The 20,454-nt window shown below is 49.9% G+C and overlaps 1 protein-coding gene across 1 annotated transcript in view; it reads left to right on the top strand.

Moving 5' to 3' along the window:
• PITX1 (paired-like homeodomain 1) overlaps window positions 1–16,682 on the top strand; it is a 34,617-nt gene extending 17,935 nt beyond the window's left edge. Inside the window, exons 4-6 of the mRNA XM_009995735.1 lie at window positions 12,855–12,933; window positions 14,914–15,082; window positions 16,525–16,682. Of these exons, the coding sequence (XP_009994037.1) occupies window positions 12,855–12,933; window positions 14,914–15,082; window positions 16,525–16,682 (406 nt within the window). The remainder of the gene's footprint in view (window positions 1–12,854; window positions 12,934–14,913; window positions 15,083–16,524) is intronic.
• The last annotated feature ends 3,772 nt before the right edge of the window (window positions 16,683–20,454 follow it).

Consider the following 20,454-nt stretch of genomic DNA (forward strand, 5'->3'; position numbering starts at 1 on the left):
CTCTTCTCTTCTCTTCTCTTCTCTTCTCTTCTCTTCTCTTCTCTTCTCTTCTCTTCTCTTCTCTTCTCTTCTCTTCTCTTCTCTTCTCTTCTCTCCTCTTCTCTTCTCTTCTCTTCTCTTCTCTTCTCTTCTCTTCTCTTCTCTTCTCTTCTCTTCTCTTTTCTCTTCTCTTCCTTTTTTTCTTCCTTTCTTTCCCTTTCTTCTCCCTTTCTTCACTCTTGGGGATGTTTGATCTAGTACATTGCTCTCTCCACAGAAGGGAGCACAGGCTGGGTGAGGGTCCCACAGCATCATGCTCTGGTCCTCCACAGCCACAGCAGTTCCCTTAGACTTCAGGAAGCCCAAGGGGCTGTGAGCCCTCACCAAAAGCACTGTTTGAACCAGGCCCCTGCAGGCAATGGTTAAAGTATTTCTCTTGCTGGCCTTGCCACAGATTCACTGTGTACCTTGAGGGTAAGTTTTTTATTCTCACTGCATCTTCCCTGACGTAAAATACCTGTAGCAGGGAACAGCAAATGATAAATGCTGGGGTGTTTTCCTCCCCAGGCTGCACTGCAACATCTCAGTGTGCCCCAGGAGCTCTAGTGTCTTCCCCTGTTCCCTAGCCAAGACAGCAGACAACTGATGCAACATCAAACACTGCATTTCCAAATCAAAAAGCTAATCTCTGGACCAGAGTCTTCAAGGACAAATATTTTTCCCCCTTCCATTACATTCTTCAGGAGGTGTTTTACCTGTCAGTGATGTCTATAAAGCACTTGCTTTGTGTAACAGGGTACAGGCTGCATCCTGATGCAAGCAGGTGAGTGTATTCAGTGTAGCTGGTCTGTGACAGAAGGGTAAGGCCCCGAGGGGCATCCCTGAGGGTGTGAGGTGTTTCAGAGGGACCCCCAGCCCTTGGAGGAGCAGAGGGCTGCAAATGGAGAGCACTCCCACTGGCAAGTTGCAGCTCAAAAGGACAGGAGAAAGCAAGGAGGAGGAATGTAGTAACACACCAACTTCTGTGCTGGGGGAAGGACAGTGAAGGAAGTTCTAAGGGCACCAGATCCAAAAGCGAAGCTACAGGTGAAGCAGGGACACCAGCAGGGATGCCACTCCCTGCCATGAGAAAGGCATTTAGGAAGGTTTGGTGAAATGGTTAGGATTAACTTTCTTAAAAGCAAGGAAAAAGCCTCACCTGTCTTGTCCTTGCTGTCCTGGCCAGGTGCTTTAGGCAAATCAATCCCCCTCCTTGCAGAGCCAGGCAGCCAGAGCTGCTGGGGATAGGAACAGCATCAATTATTTATTCACAGGCTGGAGCAAAAAGGAATCTGCAAGCAGGGGGAGAGAAGGGGGAGCAAAACACAACCTGATCTTGTAAGAGAGTGCCTTGAAAAATACCATACCTGAAGGTCCTTGCACAAGCTTTTTATTTATCAGTCTGCAGTCAGAAGAGGCACTAAGTGCATGGCACACAGGGAGCTGGGCTGGGAGGGTCTCTTCTAATAAAAAAAATAAATAAATAAATTTAAAAAAAGTTTCTGAACAAAGAGAGAGGTTCTGCTAAACTGATGGTGGCAGATGGCATCAGCCCCACCATGTTCCCTTTCAATTGCAGGAAAATATAGTAAAGCAATTTAATGAAAACGCTTAAATAAGCAAACGGTGCAGTTAATTGAACCCATATGCATTAGGAAGGAAATCTAAAGTATACTGATTCATTAAGTTTTATATAACTGTAAACCCCCAGAACCTAAGACAGAGTAAGAAGCCATGATGAAGTGCCAACTAGGAGACCTTCTACCCAGCTTCACTTCGACCTGCTTTGTTATGACAAGAACAAGTGGGTTTAACAAGTACACCATAAATCAGGAGCGTGCACTCCAGCCCACAGTCTTCCAGGTACCAAACTCTGCTGCAAACTCACATTCCTTTTCTTCTGCTAGTGTTTTTCATTTTCCAAGACAGAAATAACTGGAATTGGATGCTGCCATCTGCAAAGAAAATAAGCAGTGAGGAGTCAGTCCTTGAAGTCTTTCTTAATTTTTTTACTTGAGAAAACTTAGCTCAGTTTCTCAGCAACACCCCTGGGTCACATCTGACTGAAGGCCACAAGTTCATCACACTTGGCTTTGGCTGGTTAAACAAAAGCTTTTGTTTTGTCATGACCTTTTGGGTAGGGACAGAAAGCTGAGGCAGGGAAAGCTCCAACAAGCTCCTCTCTTCCAGAGAGCTTCTGCCATACCCACCACTTAAAAACTGTCCAGAAGGAAAACCCCAGGGAGAAAACTGCTCCAGGCCCATGGCAGCAAGTGCAGAAGTTCCCTTTGATAGAGAAAAAAACCAAAAGGGCAGAACTTCATCTACAAACCAGGAAAACTTTGGAAATGCTTGGACTTGCTTCATGTGATTCAGGTCTGGAGGTACCAACTTTGGTTCCCACTTTCCCCGAGTTCTCCCTGGCTTGTGAAATGAGATCTGTTTGCTTTTCAGAGAAAACTGGTTTCCTGCAAACAAAAGCCAACAATTTCTGGTTATTTGATCCCAGGCCGTGGAAAAGACTGACAGCTGGGCTGTGGGCTTTCCAGCAATGCTGATTCAAAGTGTCATTACAGTGACCAGAATGAGAAACCTTCCTCCTCAGTAACTTAGGTCTGAAACGAAGGTGACCTACAGCCAAGAAGATGAGCCCCAAGTTAATTAGCAAGGCACCTCAGAGCTGGTTCAGGAGGTCAGCAGTAACCCAGGAGGACACCAGGGCCTTTCCCAGTCACACTTCACCTGATGATGCACAAGCCCACAAAAGCAAAATATTGCAAAATGAGGTTTTCTCACAAAAAGGTTTACCAGGGAGGCAAAATCATTGCACAGTGCAATTCTTGGTGCTCAGGGCTAAAAATAACCACCCAGTTGAAATAAGCACAAGGAAAAAAATAAACATTTATGAACATGTGAAATATTATAGAAAAAATATAATCTTTGTATTTAAACCAATAAAAATAAAAGCACAGAAGATTTATTGGCAGGGTCTTCATAGAGACTTGAAAGTGTGACTGTTCCTTGGTCTCCCTACAGGTGACCCCGTGGGCATCCCAAGGGATGGGAAGTGATGGGACCACGAAGGTGTCTGAGATGGCCTGACCCTGCCACCCAGGACACTTGGGCACTGCTGTAAGAGATGCAGCCTCTGTCTGAAGGGGAAAGAAGGGCTGGTAGGTGACTACAGCAGCCCCTGTTCGAATTTCCTGGATGTCAGGCACAGTTAATGTTAGGGAGACAGAGGGAGAGCTGAAGTATTGGCCCCAATTCAACAAAGCACTTAAGCACAAGCTTAACTGTAAGTAGGTACTTAAGTCCCTCCTTATATAGCAGGACATATGTTAACGCCTCTCTGAAGCCCGTGTTAAGTGCATGCTTAAAGTTAAGTGTCTGCTTAAGAGCTTTGTTGAATCAGGGCTGTTGTTTACTTCCAACAATTGATGTCTCCTGGAATATCCACATTTCTGGTTGCAAACCTGATGCATCTGTTTTCTCTTAAGGTTATTAATACAGACAGTCTTTAAAAAACACGCAGTGACATGAGGCTTGAAAACCTCTACTTGCTGTATCCAGGAGGGTGATGGACCAGAAAACCTCCACTTGCTGTATCCAGGAGGGTGATGGACCAACAAGTCCTGAGCCTTTCCACAGAGATCCCTCAGGTTTTTCTCCACTTCCATTTTATTTTTAGAGTCCTTAAGGAGAAGCAGCAGGGTTATAAAAATATGTGGAGTCACCAAAAATGCAAACAATCTCAATTTAGCTTGATGAGGGAAAAAAAATAAATAATAAATTGTTACCAGTGTTAAGAAATCTTGAACCATTGCAGGTTACTGGAATATAAACTTGTAAATGACAATTAAGTGATTAATGTAAATGTGTGTCAAATTAGTACATATATATGTAAATAACATCCATATAAAATTGTTCCTATAAAGAGAATAGCTATGTCAGGATATCCTGAACTGCAGAAGATGATTGGAACATGGCTTAACTCCACCAGCAGGAGGGACATCTTAGGGAAATGAAGCTCATACACAATTTGGGTTCTTTTCAAAGTTCCATGTTCCTGAGGGGATGAGCTGCCACAGAATTTACACCCCTTGTTAAAATTCACTGTGGTGTGTCTGGGAAAGCACCACGGAGGGGCTGGCAGGACAGGAAAGGCACAGAGCAGAGTTTTGTGCCTCTCCTGATCTTTTCCTTTTTTCCTCTTTGCCTGGTTGTTGGGCACCTCTCCTCCACCTCCCTCCCCTTCAGAAACAAGGCTGCTCACCCCTTCACTCCAGGTGGGTGCCAGCATCCCTGTTGGGGTCCCAGGATAGATTTGGGGACCCACTGAAGCCCCGTGGTGGCCCCAGGAATGACAGGTGGTCACCCCAGCTGTGGTTTCACTGCCCAGGGCTGGGATCTGCCACCAGCCCTCCTGCCCTGCCCAGGGGTTTCCCAACGATGCTGGAGACTTAGACCACAATAGAAGGAAATCACTACAGCTGAATTGCTCCATGCAAGTCCTCAGCAGGGTTTGACTGGTAAATATTTAACAAGGAGAACTCTCTATCCTCTCCTGGTACGTATTAAACTAATGCATTTATTTTAACAAGGGGAACAGTTTCCCTGAGCTCCTGCTCAATTTGAGCCCTTGACTTGTACAAAAGCCTCAGTAAGGTTGGCATCCTGGGGCTCAGTAATCACTGGGACTAAACAAGAGATGGCTCTGAGCCATGAACTTGGAGTCTGGAGGCAACAGGACCTCCCCAAGGTTGGGGAGAGCCTGGTACTGGGGTTTCCATTCCCACTCCTCTCCAGATGGGTCTGGTACCCACTGCAGGACATCCCTGCTGCCAACATTTTCTGACCACTTTTCAGCCACCCTGTGGAGCCAGGAGGACCCATCACAGTTTCCATGTGCTGGAAGGAGTTCACACACCCTGTCCTCCCTGCAGAGCCTCCACCAGCTTCCACCCCCTGAGCCCCCAGCCCTTCCTGCTGCCTCTCTCCCTGTGCTCAGAGGCCCCTGGGTGTCACAGCCAAGGCAGCTCCTGTCCCCACTCCCCAGGCTGGTGATGCTGAGGATTCATCCCCCCTCAGCTCTGCTCTTTGCTCTGTTGCACAGACCAGAGAGCGACTGGCAAACCCCTGAGAGCAAAAGTGCTAGAAGACAGAAGATCCTCCAAGATGCCCAAAGCCAGTTGTCCTCAGGCAACCCTGCTGAGCCATCTCCTGATGTTATCTGACCTAAACAGGACACGTTCATGTTTGTAGCCCCCTATGTGGGGCTCACCAGTCCCCAAGACGTCCTCACATGAGCCAGGGCTCTGTCCCACCCTGGGTCTGGCTGTGTCCCAAGCAGGACAACAGTGGCCACCTCTGCAAGACATGCCCCAAATGGCTCACAGGACATGTCACCAGTACCAGGGCTTACCCATGGGTGCCTATAAACTTCATGCCCCTCGCCCTGCCATGGCATTGCCATCACTGGGGCCCCAGGGACAGTCCCTGCCCCTGCAGGCAGGAGTGGCTGGGGCGCCCCCCGCCACAAGCTGGTGCTGCTTCTGCAGGATCTGAGCTGCCAGGGTCTTTCCTTCTCCCTCACAAATATTTTTTCAGCCTTGCCCTCAAGGAAATGAAAAGCTCTGTAGGCAACTCCCAGTTCTGCATCTTTGCTCCGAGCCACCTCATGACACCAGCCCTTCCACTCTGACTCACGGGCGAGAGGGCAGGTTCCAGCAGCTGAGGCCACCTCTGCCAAGGCAGAGATGATTCCTGGCATCACGGCCCAAGAGGCTCTGGGAAACTTTTCCCTGCTCCACTCCCCCCAGTTGCAGCCTGCAGGAGCAGCTGGGGTGGCTCCCAGGAGGGGTGGGCACTGCAGGGGGAAGTGGCAGATGCAAGATCTTGCTGCCAGCGTTGGGAAGAGCCCCCTGGTGCCACAAAACATCTTCTGGTCCACAGCCTGCAGAGCAGGGACAGCCTTGGCATCTCCCTCAGTGTCTGGCAGTGCTGGGAGTCACTTCCTGGTGATGCCATGAGCAGGGAAACATCCAGCAAAACGCCACTGTGGCCTGAGCAGCTGACAATTTTTCTCCTGCCACCATGATCTGACCTCACATTCACCCTTCACCACCACCAAAAACTAACCTGTGAAGCATCTCTCCAAGTCCCCCTTCCTTATGTCCTGCAGTCTGCCTTCAGTTCTTTACAATCATTAATAAACTTCCCTCTTGGAAAGGGCTGAGGGGACACAAGGAACATTTCAAAGGTTTTCCTCACCCTCACGAGCAAGCAGAAATCCTGTCCCCATCCCCACCTGTCCCAGCAGACAGCAAGGTCTCTTCCACTGCCAACAATATCAGTGGGAAAAATCCTTTCCACTCTTCTTTTTTTTTCTCTCTCTGGGATTTTGATTCCAGCAAAGTCTTACAGCAGCTTGGCAGGACAGTGAATAAGAAACAGATTTCAAAATGCTTTGGTTTACCTTTTTTTTCTTTTCTTTGTAGCATCTAAGCCCAGAGGCCAAGGACCAGATTCCTGAAGTTCTCCATCCGGATCATCCAGCTGCACCCACAGGAGGAACCCAGGCAGCAGCTGTGGGCACAGCCTGCTAGGAGAGCATCTCCAAGGACCAGCAGCTAATCAGGACCACAACCTGCATAGGCAAGTGTTCAGAAGTGCCCAATTTCAGTGCAAAATGGAAAACTGGAGTTTTCCATAGAGTTTTCAGTGGCTCCTGGAGCACATTCCCTGCTGAGGGTGGTAAGCACTGAAACATCCTTTGCAATCACTGGGACATTTCTGCTGCCAGCTTCTGTGCTGCTTGGAGATTCCTTGTTGCTTCTTACCACACTTGTGCCCATGTGTTGCCTTTTTCCCATGTGTTGTCTCCCACCTGGGAGCATCAATGTCAGGTCTGAAAATTCTGGGATTGAACCTCTTCCCATGCCAGCATCAATCCAGAGTAACTTCACCAATTTGAGCCAGCCCTGGTTCACGGGCACCCAAGAGAGGCATGAACTGAAGGATTCAGGTAATTATATTATTATAACAGAAAGTTCCTTTTAAGACATTTTCTTAATCTCCTTCTAACTGGACTCTCCACCCTTTGAATTTGGCAAGTTCCCACTGAGTTCAATCCCCCCCTAAATATTCCTTGCTGCTGGGCCAGGCAGTGAGGGTGGCTCTGGGTCTCATGACTTCATGTATCAGAGCAAGGTGCTACCTCTGAGCCCCACACCAAACCCCACATCCATCTGAAGGTGACCTTTTGTGCAGGGTGAGGCTGGAGTCCACATTTTTTTTAACAAATGTTGAGTTTTTCAAGGAAAATCCCTCTGGGATGGGGTCATCTCATGGAATAAGGGCTGTTCTCTCTGCCCGTGGTGTCACAGGTGATGATTAAGCACACAGGGCTTTCCTTAGCCAACATCTTGTCCCAACACAGGCAACCCCAATGCTTGCAGAGGGAAACCCCTTCTCTCTCCATCTCACTCTCACATGACCACATTGCTCAGGGGCTGCAGCCCTGGAGAAACAGATGTCACAGCACTTCAAGGGATTCCTCAAGAACAGACCAGGCTCTGCTGTGTGCAAAAGCCTCCACACTTCTTCATCTTTGTGAACGATTTTTTTCTAAATACAAAGTCTTGAATTTAGAATACAAAGTGTGTTTTTAGACCACATCAGAGTCAGTTAATGAGGTCAGATTAATCCTACACTTGCTTCATCAGAGCCAGCCTGGAGGTACTAGCAGTGGCCCAGCCTCTAACACCAACATTCCTCTAAGTGCCTCCATCATCTCTTGTGCCAGGGTGGCTTCCAAAGCAGGCAGATAAATTGCCAAGCTGGGAGGGAGGACCAGGAGCTTGTCACCCTCCAAACCAGGCACTGCCCAGGATGTGTTACCCATTGTGCAGGCACCTGCCAACCTGCTGCTGCTCCACAACAGCATCCCAGCTCAGCATGGGGAAGTGGGCACAAGCTGACAAGAAAAATGTCATGGGCAGCTTCATGGACAATGGGTGTCCAGAAAGCAGCCATGGAGATGTGCATGTGGTGTGTGACCACTTGTGGATACACATGGACAGTGAGGTTATGGTGGGCAGGGGGTTACACCAGATAGACAAAGTCCTGTCGGGTTATAAGACAAAATCATAATCATCCTGGTTAGTAACTTAGGAAGTAATTAAGAGCAGTTTTATAGGTGCAAGATCCCACTGTGCAATAGACCAGTAAAACTGTGTCTGAGTCTTCTGATGGAACCGTGCGAGGACGAGTGGAACACGTGGGGCTGGTGCTTGGCTAAACCAGTACTGGGAGCTCAAGAACCAGCTCCTGTCCCCAGACCAAGACAACATCTTTACCACACCAGTTAAAACCATTAATAACCACCTCTACAAACCCTCCCGGGCTCCCAACGCTATGTAAACAGAATTGAACTCAAATTATTTTTTCCCCCCACTGTTTAAAATATGCGGCGCTTTTTCTAAACGGCCCCACAAGCAAAAGAGAGAGGGGGGGGAGTCTGGACTCTGGCCAGGTCCTGGGAAGTACTTTCCATTTCACTTCAAGATGATCAGGGCAGAGGTTTAAGAGGCTTTGAACACAAACAGCGTTGGGTTGGTTAAGTCCTGCTCCGACCAGCAGAGAGCCTTGGAGACATAAACAGATTTCATTTGAACCGGGCTTTAATGTAGCTGGGTTTACAGAGCTGCAGCTGATTCCAACATACATCAGGAGTGGTGTGTATGTAGGAGGCAGAGTGGGCTGAGGGCGAGGCTGGGCAGCCCAGAGGTGCCCCCGCGCTGGCGCTGACCCCCCGCGCACCCCTGGGCAATCCCCGCCGCTCCCTCGTCTGCAGGGTGGAAAGAGCTGACCTGCTCCACGGAGCAAACCTGGAATCAATTAATGTCTAGCCTGCATTTAGGAGAGGCAAAACACTATATAAACATTATGTATCATTTAGCTCCTGAGGAAAAGCCATCGCCTGACAAAAGGGGCCTCTCCTTTCTATTTCATGAAGTCCGGTTCACACTGGTGCCGCCCTCCTGAGTTCTTTGCCCTGCTGCCTAATTCACACCAGCCCAAAGTTCAGGAGAAGCCAACTCACAAAATACACTATTTCCCTCCTTAATATACAGGGGTGTCTCTGCTGATACCCCCCATTTCATATTTGGTCTCCCCAGGACAAAGCCAAGGGGCAGCATCACGCTGTGTCTTGGGCACCAGAAAGGTTTCTGGGGTTGGTGTTTGCTTCCCATGGTTTGGCTCTGTCCTTGAAGTGAGCACAGGAGCCAACCTGCACTCTGGATAAAATTCCAAGCGATGGTTTCCACATCACCCGGGGGTGACTCATGGACCTGAATGGACCTAGAGCAGAGTGACCCCTAGAAAAACATAAAAAGGAAGAGAAAAAGTTTAAATAATGAATTAGCAAGAAGTATTCACCTGGAAATTGTGCATGAAAAGAAATGCAGGCAGCATCTCTGGAGAGGTGACCTTCTGGGGGAAGGTTGGTTACCCCATGCCCCAGGGACTGGGGCAGAATCCCTTGTAGCTGTCAGAGGAAAGCAGGTTTTCATCTCATCTCTCCACCAAGAGAGTCACATCACGTATTACAGCACCACATGTGTTTCCATCATGTTGGGAAAGTCTTAGGAAGTATCCCTCATAAAACATAAAATCATTACCAATGAGAACATGAAGAACAAATTGAGCAGGAGCTCGTGTGGTGGGTTCCTCCCCAGCCCTTTTACAAGGAGCTCCTGTGAGCAGCTCTCAGCCCCCCAGGGCCAGCCAGCTTGGGCAAAGGCTTTGGGGCCCAAAGCAGCCCCGAGCCCCCAGCAACCCTGCCCTGAGGCAACCCCTCCTCTCCCCACGTCTGGAGACAGCCAGACCCCCAAACCCATCCCTCCCAGGGCACTTCTCTCCCTTCTGTCATCCTCAAACCCATTTCTTGGTTGCTGATGTAGTTTGGAGGCAGCCAGACCCCCAGACCCATCACCCCGGGGCTCTCCCTCCCCTCCCGTCAGTCCCGGCTGGTTTCCCAGCCCGTGCCGAGGCCGGCAGCGGGTCAGGATGACTCGTTCCTCACCATCCCAAGGAGATCCCTGGCTGAGCTCAGGGCCGTGGGGCAGCACCTCGGGTACCAGGACACCCTGTGCCGCTGTCCCCCCTCTCCCCTGCCCTTCTCAGCTTACCCAGGGCCGTGTGGGCGTGTTTGCATCAAACCCGGGCAGGTTATTCCGAGATGTTATTCCACATCAGGGCACAGAAACTGCTCTGCTGGGAGTTGCCAACGTCCTTTTTCCCCAGCGCGGGTCGTTGTTCCTGTTGGGAGCAGCCCCGGAGCTACGTCGAGGCTGCTGCATCTTAGAAAGAAGGAGCTGGCAGGGAGAGCAGCTCCAGGCCCAGCCTTGCCACAGGGTTTCCAGGAAAAGGATCCTTTCCCAGCCCATGGTTTGTCCAGCTCTGCCCGGTCACCCTGCAGCGTGAGGCCACATGTCCGGAGGACACCAGGGGCTCTGCAAGCCCCAGGACATGCTGGAGCTGGGGTGCAATGGAGAACAGTGAAGAGTGGTGAACTTCCCATCAGAAACTTGAGAACATTTGCAATGGACACCAATTCCACTGGGAAATGGTGTTAGTCCTCCTGACAGGGACAAAGCCTGTCCCGTTTCTAGCACGTGCCACACGTTGGCACCTTCCTAAACTCTCAGCACTGCTTGTGCTGAGACCAGTAGCACTTTCCTTAGGGAGAACAGCCTCAAAATACCCATTTGTTCCAAGAAAATGATTCAGAACATTAAAAAGGGCATCTGAGAGACTGGAGACTTGTTACTGACCTGTTCATTGTGTCATGCTGGAGGTCCAGGAACAATAAATACAGATCAATAAGTGGGATGGTGAAACAAAGCCCCTCATGGCACCAAGTGGCACCAAGTCTTTTTGATGTCATCCAGCTGCTTGCTTAAATCTTCACCTTGAGTGATTTTGTGCCATGAAAAAGAGCAAGCCCAGGAAGAAAACACTGTTAACAAGAAGGAGGTGACACCTGGGACAGTCACCCTGACCCCACAATGAACTTCACACCAGCTGCAGGCTGGAAGTGGGGCTGTCTGTAACCCCATCCCCAAGGCACTTCTGGAGCAGCCAGAGGTGCCCAGTGGTGCAGGATGGGGATGCAAGTCCCAAGGGAGGCAGCTCAGGGTCTCCCCAGCTGACCCAGGCCAGCAGGTCTACAGGGACTCCCACCCCAGCCCTTGGGTGGAACCCAAGCAGCTGACCCGAATCGGTCACTCAGTCTAGCACTTGAACCAGTGATGCTCTGGCCCAAAGGCAAGAACACTCAACAGAGTCATCCTGAACTGATTATTTTTAAATTACATTTGCTAACAGCAAGAACGAGCAGAAGAGTCGGGGAAAACAGGGAGTCACGTTCCTCTAATCATTTACATTTCAGTGACAGCTTTACTGCCTTTATTTCAAGTCAGCTTTGCAAAAGCCCTTCATCAAGCAGTGGCAGCTCCTACAGACGCTGCAGCGGCTGCTTCAAGCCCCTAGTAGCATTTTGGTTACATCACATCAACGGGTTGCAAGAGGATGGGAAGGAGCAGGACCTCCCTCGAGCCTGGTAGAAAGTGAGTCCAAGCCTTTTCTGGACAGGGCTCTTGGCTTGGCCCGGAAGGTTTTCTTTTTCAACTCCTCTTTGAAGTTCAACAAACTCAGACAAAACACACTAAAACCGATTAAGAGGGTTTGTTTTCTCCACCTTTATGATACTTTAACCATCATGTGCCACCATAATACCATCAACTGCACGTGTGACGAGCCCACCAAAAAGGCAGATAGGATCTACAGCCCGGGCTATTATAAAAATGGGCAAGGAAAACCAGGAATTTTTTTCCTCCACTGAAAGTAGTTCATCCACATCTTCCCCTCTTAAACAGCACCTGGCATTTGCAGACCATGCTCTCCACCCACAGCAGACCCCAGCTCACCTGCTCCAGCCTGACGTGGCTGCTCACATTCTTCTCTTGCTTTTTTCAGGATCTTCTGTTTCTTGGCCCAAAGAGCAGCCACCTTTGCAGTCCCACCTGTACTTCTGAGGCAAGTCCTGCTAAAGCCAAACCACAGGGGTGTGACTGTGTCCCTGAGCATCACTCACAGCTGGTGGGTCAAGAGATCAGTCAAGGAGTCTTGGGCTTCAAAAAACCCCTGGTCCAGGCCCGTGCAGCAGTGAGAGGGGTTACGCAGGGACCACCTGGGGCTGGCAGCCTGTAGCTGCTGGGGAGCAGATGCCTCTGGCGTGGGATTTGCCATATTCCCCCAGCACACACAGCTGACCTTGGCCCTGGCTCCATGCAGGTGACACCGAGTCTGCTACTGCCACAAGGGGTCTTACACAGTGCACCCACTCGAGGACTGTCCATCCATCATCTCTGATTCTCCACAGCTTCTCAGGTTAGAGCTCTGAGTCGCATCCAATCACTCTGGTCTGGTGGTCCCACCTGAAGGGAACATTTGTGCAGAGCTCGAGCAAGGAGTTCTGCCCAGTGTCCTCCAGCTGCCAACACCCCAAGTTGCTTCAGAGAGGTTAAGGGCTCCTGCAGGACTTCTCAGCTTTTGCAAGTCTTGCCTGCTCCAGAAAATCATCCCACTGTGCTATTCGTGGGGCAGCAGGGAAGGGCAGCACCCAACGCTGAGACAACACGTGCAACTTGTCTGCAGGACCAAAAAGCCCAAACTGATAAAGCCCCAAACCCACTGAGTCTGGTACAAATTTCTGCAGGAACAAGCAGAGGGTTTTCCTGCCTCTCTGCACACGTTGGTCTCTCCAGGATTAGCAGGGGAACAAAAGCCATTCAACCCCAAAAACCTAGTGACATTTTTGCCAAGCTACGTCATGCTGTTGGGCAGGTTGGGGCTGTGGCACGTGGTCATAAAGGAAGCCAGCCCCCCCAGAGCCAGGGGTGACTGGAGGGTCATAAAATGCTCCCAGCAAACTGCAGGCAGGGGAGTGCCTCCCATGCAGGACCATCACCTCCTTCCCAGTGGCCAAAGGTCCTCTGGATGCTTCAGGAACTGCTGCTGAGTCCTATCAGCTTTTACTAAGAAGGATCTTTGTACTCCCCAGTCTGCTCAAGTAGTAAAATACACCAAAATTAATCCCAAATATATTTTTTTAAAGCAGAAAAGGTTTTGGTTTTTTTTTTTCCTTTTTATAGAACAACCTGGTGTGCTTAAAGTTTATTTTGAAATTGAACTAAGGATGAATGGGGCCTACACTAAAACAGAGATTGCAGCTAACAGAACGTCTCTGTATGGAATACAACAAGGAAATTATTTCCTGAAGGTGGAAATTTATTGCTCCAAGGTGGAAGGCAGAGTGTTTTAAAGAGGTTTTTAATTAATCAAGGGCAACGTGCCAAGAATGCGTTGCGTGTTTGAGTTCTCTGCATTAAATACTGCTAAGCTGTTGAGGGCTAATTTAGCTTTCAATTAACAAATTACAATACACACAGAGGCATGAACAGCCTGGTGCACCTTCAGCAAAAGGCTGAAGACACCCCTATCCCATTGCAAAGCTGATTTTAGGCAAAGGGGTGGTGTCCTTTGGGATGCCAAGTGGCTCATGGCACTTGTCCCTCCAGGTCAGGACACAGAGGCAAGTTCCCAGTGCCCCTGGAGCTGGAGAGCAGCAGCATTGCAGGGCTTTGGGGGATATTTATAGCATCCCTGGAACAGGAAGGGACTGTGAGAGCCTAAAGAATTCTCCTCTGGTATTTTTTTTTTTCCCCAGTAGTGCCATTCTAGGCATTCTCACCCAAAGCCAGGATGCAATTTCCCAGTGGCCCCAGTCCCTGAGGTGTTAAGTCCCACCGACTTCCATCAAAACCTTGTGTCTCACGCTCCAGATTTTCAAAGGCATTTATTTAGACTCTTAAACTTCCAGATTTGTGCCGAGTGGGATTTTTTTCACAGCACCACAACATTTTAAGCATCTCAGGGGAGAACGGTGCCAAATCTTATCCTACAGGTTTTCTTCCTCATGGTTCCCAGACAAGGCATCTCCTGGCAGGGAGTTCCACAAGTGCACAAGGCACAAACCAACATTCATTTACCCTGATTTCCATATCTCCCCATTTTCCCATGGATCAATTTGCTCCCATATGATCAGCCAGAGCAAAGAGAAGCATCTCATCCCCCATGCCCAAACCCTTCATTATTTCACCCATTTCTACACGTCCTCCCTGCTCCCGAAGACACAGAATAATTAACATATAAAAGTTTGGTGATAAGTGAAGTTTATGATCCAAACTAGAGGAATGAAGGCTCAGAAGTGAACATTATAAGAGCCCTGTGCCCATAAACATCCCACTTCTGGTGGGCTACCCAGCCAATTAATTACACACAGAAACGCTGGCTGAGCATTCATTGCCCACATAAGCTCCTTGCTGAACAACAAACCTCCAGAGTCACCAGGAGAAAACTAAGCAGGAGATGGGGTGCTGGGGAGAAAAATACACACAGAGCAAGAGTAGGATGTGATCTGTTTTATAAGGGGTGAGCGGGGGTTGTGTGTCTACTCTGCTGTTGTAATAAAGAAAATCCACCCTTTTCTTGCGGGGGAAGGGGAAAGGGGGGGGAAGCCAATGACCAAGCCACGTGCTTCTTAAAAAATCAGGAATTATTAGTTTTCACCTTTTCTTATGATCTACCATAAGAATCAGCTCCTCCTGAGTCAGGCAGCTCCAGACAGCTGGGTGCAGCAAAGCATCCCCCTTCTCCTGGGTTCAGGATCCCTCATCTCTGCTGGGACTTTACCCTCTTCTTGCTGATGTACCTGATGATCTTGAGTGTGCAGAGTGTCTGGAGATCTTTGGCTGTCCCCTCCAGCTGGGTGCATGTGGTGGTGTGCAGGAGGAAGGCAATGAGGAAGATGACAGTGTCCAAGATGTTGCTGCTGCTTTTCCACTCGGTGATGAGACCCACGAACAGCTTCACCAAAAGCTCAGTGGTGGAAACAGCAATGAAGAAGGCATCTATGACCTGGAGAGAGGAGAAGGTGAGTGCAGGCAGCTGCTAAACCCTGTGTGCTGAGCCAGCACTTCCATATTAAATGCCACCAACATCCCTCTGCCCATGGGGACAATTCTGAAAGTGAGCTGAGCTCACCCGGCCACAGTCATCATCATGGGTCACTGCCCAGCATGGGAGGGTCTTGGCCACATCCCAGCACATCCTGCATCCCATCATCAGCCCCTTGGAGCTGGGCACGAGCCACTTGCTTCCTACACTGAGGCTGGTCCTGCAGCCAGAGTGCTCAGAAACCTCCAGCACTCTTGACTGGGTTTCTTGACATGAGCCAGGCCTGCCTATATATTACTGGGTTATATAATTAAGGCTGTGAGGTTTGCATACAGTAGCTGGCTTGTGTGAGACAAGGAAATCCAGGAGTGTGACCAAAAGGGATTTTTCAATGTGAAAATTGAGTCTTTAAAGGGTGCTTAAAATTAGCTGTGCTAAAACCATGAGGAGGGAAAGGGCTGCTCTGGAAAGGACTGAACAATTGCATTTTAATAATGACAATTATCAAGTAAGTGGAGGGATCTGAAGCTGAAATACATCTCAGCCAGGCCCTGGGCTGGCAGAGGCAATGGCAGGGGGGAGGACAGTGGGCTGGCAGCCACCCCAAGCAGCTATAGGGCCAGACCCCCATCCCCTCCACCTCTCCCCTCTCAGCCATGGCACCTGGGACAGTGTCCCCCCTCCTCACCTTCAAAAGGATGAAAGGCTGCCAGCCCTGCTGAGGAGCATCAAGCTGTCCTGACACCCTGGCAGCAGTGTCCAACAGCAAAAAAAAAAAGATCAGCTCTCCTGCAAGGAGGTGTGCACTTCAGCTTCAGGGGGATGTTTCTCCTCCATACACCCACTGCTGGTCTGGGAATGGTTCAGAGCTCCCGCACAAACCTTGACTCTTTCTGGGGACACTTCCCCAGGCTCCAGCATCCCCACAGCTCACTAGCAGCCTTGCCTCTTTCCAAAGTTCATTTGCAAATGAGTTGTCAGTTCCTCATCAAAGAGTCCAGCTCTGCAACAGATCTTCAGCATGAGCAGCACTTGCATAAAAGGAGTCTTTGATGTCAGCAGGATAACTCACATCCATGTTTGCTTTCTGCCCTGGTTCTTTAGGAGAAGGAGTATTAACAATTGCCAGTTTATTGCAATTAGTCAGCACTCTGTGCTCGCTAGTCTGGATGTTCTGCAAGCACTTGTTCCAGGACACACACGTGTTTGGCTAATCCTGAAGTGCAGCTCTGAGTAAGCCACAAATATTTGTTTCTTGGAGCAAACAATGTGAAAACCTGACACAAGCTCATGGTGAACTCATCAGCTTCAGTTAATTGGCAAACCCTTCATTAACCTGAGGTTGGAAAGGCCAGAGGGGATGCTTCCCCCTAGCAGAAGCTGCAGAAAGCTTGAGGCTTTCAAAATTATGTTTTGAAGGGTTGAAAAAGCACTGGTGGATGAGGGAAAGGCAGAGTGGGGCCGAGGACCCGGCGGGCTGCAAGGCTGAGCACGACAGCAGTGCTGGAGCTGGGACTGGGGCAAACCCGGCAATTGCGATCACCACTGAAAACTGGGAATGCTGCAAGCATCCCTGACTGCAGGCCAAGCCATCTGGGGGACATAAACCAAGAGAAAACCCCAGTCCAACAGGATCCACCCTTGGTTTCACTCTGCTGACTCTCCAGGTGGGGCCGATCCAGAGCCGGTGGCCACCGGCACAGCAGCCGGGACACAGCCCAGGGGATCCTGTGACCCCTCCAGCCCCACCCTGGAGCCAGGGATGTGTCACGGACAATGGGGAAACATCTGAAAAACAACTCCATCAATCTGTCCTTCCAGCCCGGAGAAGCAGCTGGGTGAGGACACGTCCTCCTTGTGGGCTGCTCTTCTTCAGACACTCCAGCACTGGCCTCGGCCACCACTCTGGGAGGAAGAGGAAGGGCAGAAGGAATCCCAGCATGGTGGGACAGAGCCAGAACCCACAAACCAAGACAGAGACATTTGTTTTCCAACACATTCCTGCAGAGCTGCCTGTGGAACCCCATCCCCAGAGCACATCCCACACCGACACTGTCCCTTGCAATGTGATTGTTGCAGTTTATTGGACCTGAGCTCCCACTGTGGGGAAAGAAAAGGATTAATGGCTGGTCCTGCTCCACAGACAGTCCTGTGAAGGTGTGATCTCCAGCCTCGCACGACCCCAGCAGCAACCCCAGCCACCCCGTGTGCTGCAGGCATCTCTCCTGCTCTGCTCTCTCAGCCTCCAGGTTTTGCTTTTTAATTTCCTGTGGCCACGGAGCAGCACGGGACAGGCTCCCAGGGACAGCACTTCCCACACACCATGGACTGAGCTGGCGGAGGGAACACACTGAGTTAAATCAATCTCAGCATGGGGAAGCTACCTGCAAGGAGAAGGCTGTTTCACAATGGATTATCCAAATATTTCAACCCACAATCAGCCTTAAAGCAAAAAAACCCCACAAATACTCCAGGGGAATATTTGACCGGGCAGCTGCCAGCCATGAGCCAACCCTTGCAGTGAGAGGGAACCATGGTTAGATTGTGGGAGCAGCACCAGCCCTCATTGGAGTGCAAACCTGCAGGCACCAAACTCACCCTGAGGAGAAGCCAACACAGCCAAGGAAATGGAATTTTGGGCATCTGCTCGAGCACTAATGTCACAGAACAGCACAGCTCCAGTGGGGCCATCCCCTGCACAAGCCCCAGAGCCTGCACTCTGCTGCTGTTCACAGCCAAGCTGATGCTGCTTTTCACAGCAGAAGGCATCCTGGGCTGGGTTTCCCAGCCTAAATCCAGCACCTGTCATGAAATCCTGGCTGTATAAATTCCTTCATGCTCGGTCAGGGAGACCGTGCATCCCCTCAGCATCCAGCACACGCCACACCAGCAGCACCTGGGCAGGTGAAGAGCTGGGGAGCGGGTATGAGCTGGCTGCCATGGATTTTGTTAGCTCTGTGAAGAAGGGTCAGGGCTCCTTGGTACCACGGGGATCCCCTACCTGGCCCTGTGGAGAGCAGGAGTGGGGGATGCATCACCTGGGAGCTGTAAGGGAATCCATGGTGTGAATGTCATGATGGCATAACTCCTCATGGCATCAGCTCAGCTAGGCTCTCACTTGTGACATGGCCTCCAGCATCAGCACTCACTGGAAAAGAAAGTGGAAGCCATGTATTCAATATTTTAATAACAATGGTCATGTTATTATTAATAATAATACATGGTAACACTCACAAAAGGCACTCACAGGTCTGTGGGATGCCCCAGAAGTTAACAAGAAATTGTGGCTAAATAAGCACGTGGAAGCCATTTATTCAATATTTTATTAACAATGATCATGTTATTAATAATAATAATACACGGTAACACTCACAAGTCTGTGGGATGCCCCATAAGTTAACAAGAAATTGTGGCTAAATAAGCACTGACCTTACGAAGACAGGCTGAGGGAGTTGGAGGTGTTCAGCCTGAAGAAGAGAAGACTCCAGGGGAACCTTACAGTGATCTTCCAGTACCTGAAAGGGGCCTATAAGAAGGCTGGGAATGATGGCTGCACAGCTCTGTGCCATAGCTGGACAGTGCAGCTCGCAGAGCTCAAGTAGTTGGTGGGGATTTTTTTTCTTCAGAGTATGTAAATAAATATCAATATTCTAAACCAAAGACCTCCCAGTAACTAAATGCTATTTATCTTAAATTTATCTTTAAGCTAAACAGCTTTGTCACATATGTATAATAATAAAGAAACAAATTACAAAGGAGGAATTTGATTTTATTGGTTTTATTCAAAGCACACACATTATGTATCAATTTCTAACAACAGAGTTTTCACAGTTCATTAGGGATGTTGTCAAAACTTTGCATGAAGCTTGTTCCACTTCCCCACCAGTAACAGGAGACTTCACAGCCTGGTTGTTTGGTTTAGTTGTATTCATTCCTCACAACACTGATGATTTCCAAACCATATCAGGGAAATCTGCAGCTTCCCCGGGGAAAGGCACTTGCAAGCAAAGAACATTTGGGCACGTAGTCCCAATTTGGGTCTTTTTAGGTATTCACTCAATGCCCCAAGCAGGGTAACTGACAATAAACCCCAACATCTTGCTTCCTGCAACCAATTAGCACCTGACAGTGCACTTGCTGAGGATTAACCAAAAATGCCTTTCTTATTTTATCGAGGCCACTCCTTGCAGGGCAGCTACTGGTATTTTGCACCCCAAGCCCCTGCCAGACCACACACCCCGCAGATCCACCTGATGCAGATTTTGGCACTGTGCACCTCCTGGGTGAGGAGCTGGGAGCTGTGCTGCTGGGACCACACGAGCAATCAGCTCAGGCATCCTGGAGCTGTCAGCCTCCCCATCCTGGAGCTCTCACCCTCCCCATCCTGGAGCTCTCAGCCTCCTCATCCTGGAGCTCTCAGCCTCCCCATCCTGGAGCTCTCACCCTCCCCATCCTGGAGCTCTCAGCCTCCTCATCCTGGAGCTCTCAGCCTCCCCATCCTGGAGCTCTCACCCTCCCCATCCTGGAGCTCTCAGCCTCCTCATCCTGGAGCTCTCAGCCTCCCCATCCTGGAGCTCTCACCCTCCCCATCCTGGAGCTCTCAGCCTCCTCATCCTGGAGCTCTCAGCCTCCCCATCCTGGAGCTCTCACCCTCCCCATCCTGGAGCTCTCAGCCTCCCAGGAGCTTGGCAGCCAGAGCTGCTGGCAGGGCATGATGCTGCATGCTGGGGACACTCAGCAGCAGGATCATGCCTTCCTGTCAGCCCCGAGCAGGCTGGAACCTCCCTGCCAGCAGTGGAAATCTGTCTCAGTGAGGATCATAGGATAAAAACAAAGACTTTGAAACTATGGAAGAAATTATTTTCAACCCTGTCAGTGGGATCTGCGGCTCTTGGAATAACATCTGTGATGAGTAATTGTAGCTACAAAAAAACCCCAAACAAACAAGGAAGAGGGTGAGCACAGCTTCAGCTGAGCCCAGCTTAGCAAGAATCCTGCTAATGCTGCTTCCTTCAGCTCCAGCCAGACTCCAGGCACCCAGCCAAGCCCCCCCACCCTGACCCAGCAGGTACAGGAGTGTTACAACACAAATAATGGCTCCATCCTGCAAGGTGCTGAGCACTGAGCCTGCCTGGCCGAGCACTTCAGCACAGGCTTCCTTCAATGATGTGAATGCTGGGACCTCACTGGGATTTTTTTTTTTTGCTGGACCAGAGGTAAAGCTTTTAGCAACTGCAGAATCCTGCCCCACATCTCAGGTGGGGAAGGGTTCTCAGGACTTCTGCTGGATGTAGCTGCCAGGTTGTGGGTGCCAAGAGGGCAGGTGGGTTCAAAGATCCATCATCAGAC

The sequence above is a fragment of the Chaetura pelagica genome, unplaced genomic scaffold (assembly GCF_000747805.2).
Source record: "Chaetura pelagica isolate M959 unplaced genomic scaffold, ChaPel_1.0 scaffold420, whole genome shotgun sequence".
In the NCBI taxonomy this organism is placed as follows: domain Eukaryota; kingdom Metazoa; phylum Chordata; class Aves; order Apodiformes; family Apodidae; genus Chaetura; species Chaetura pelagica.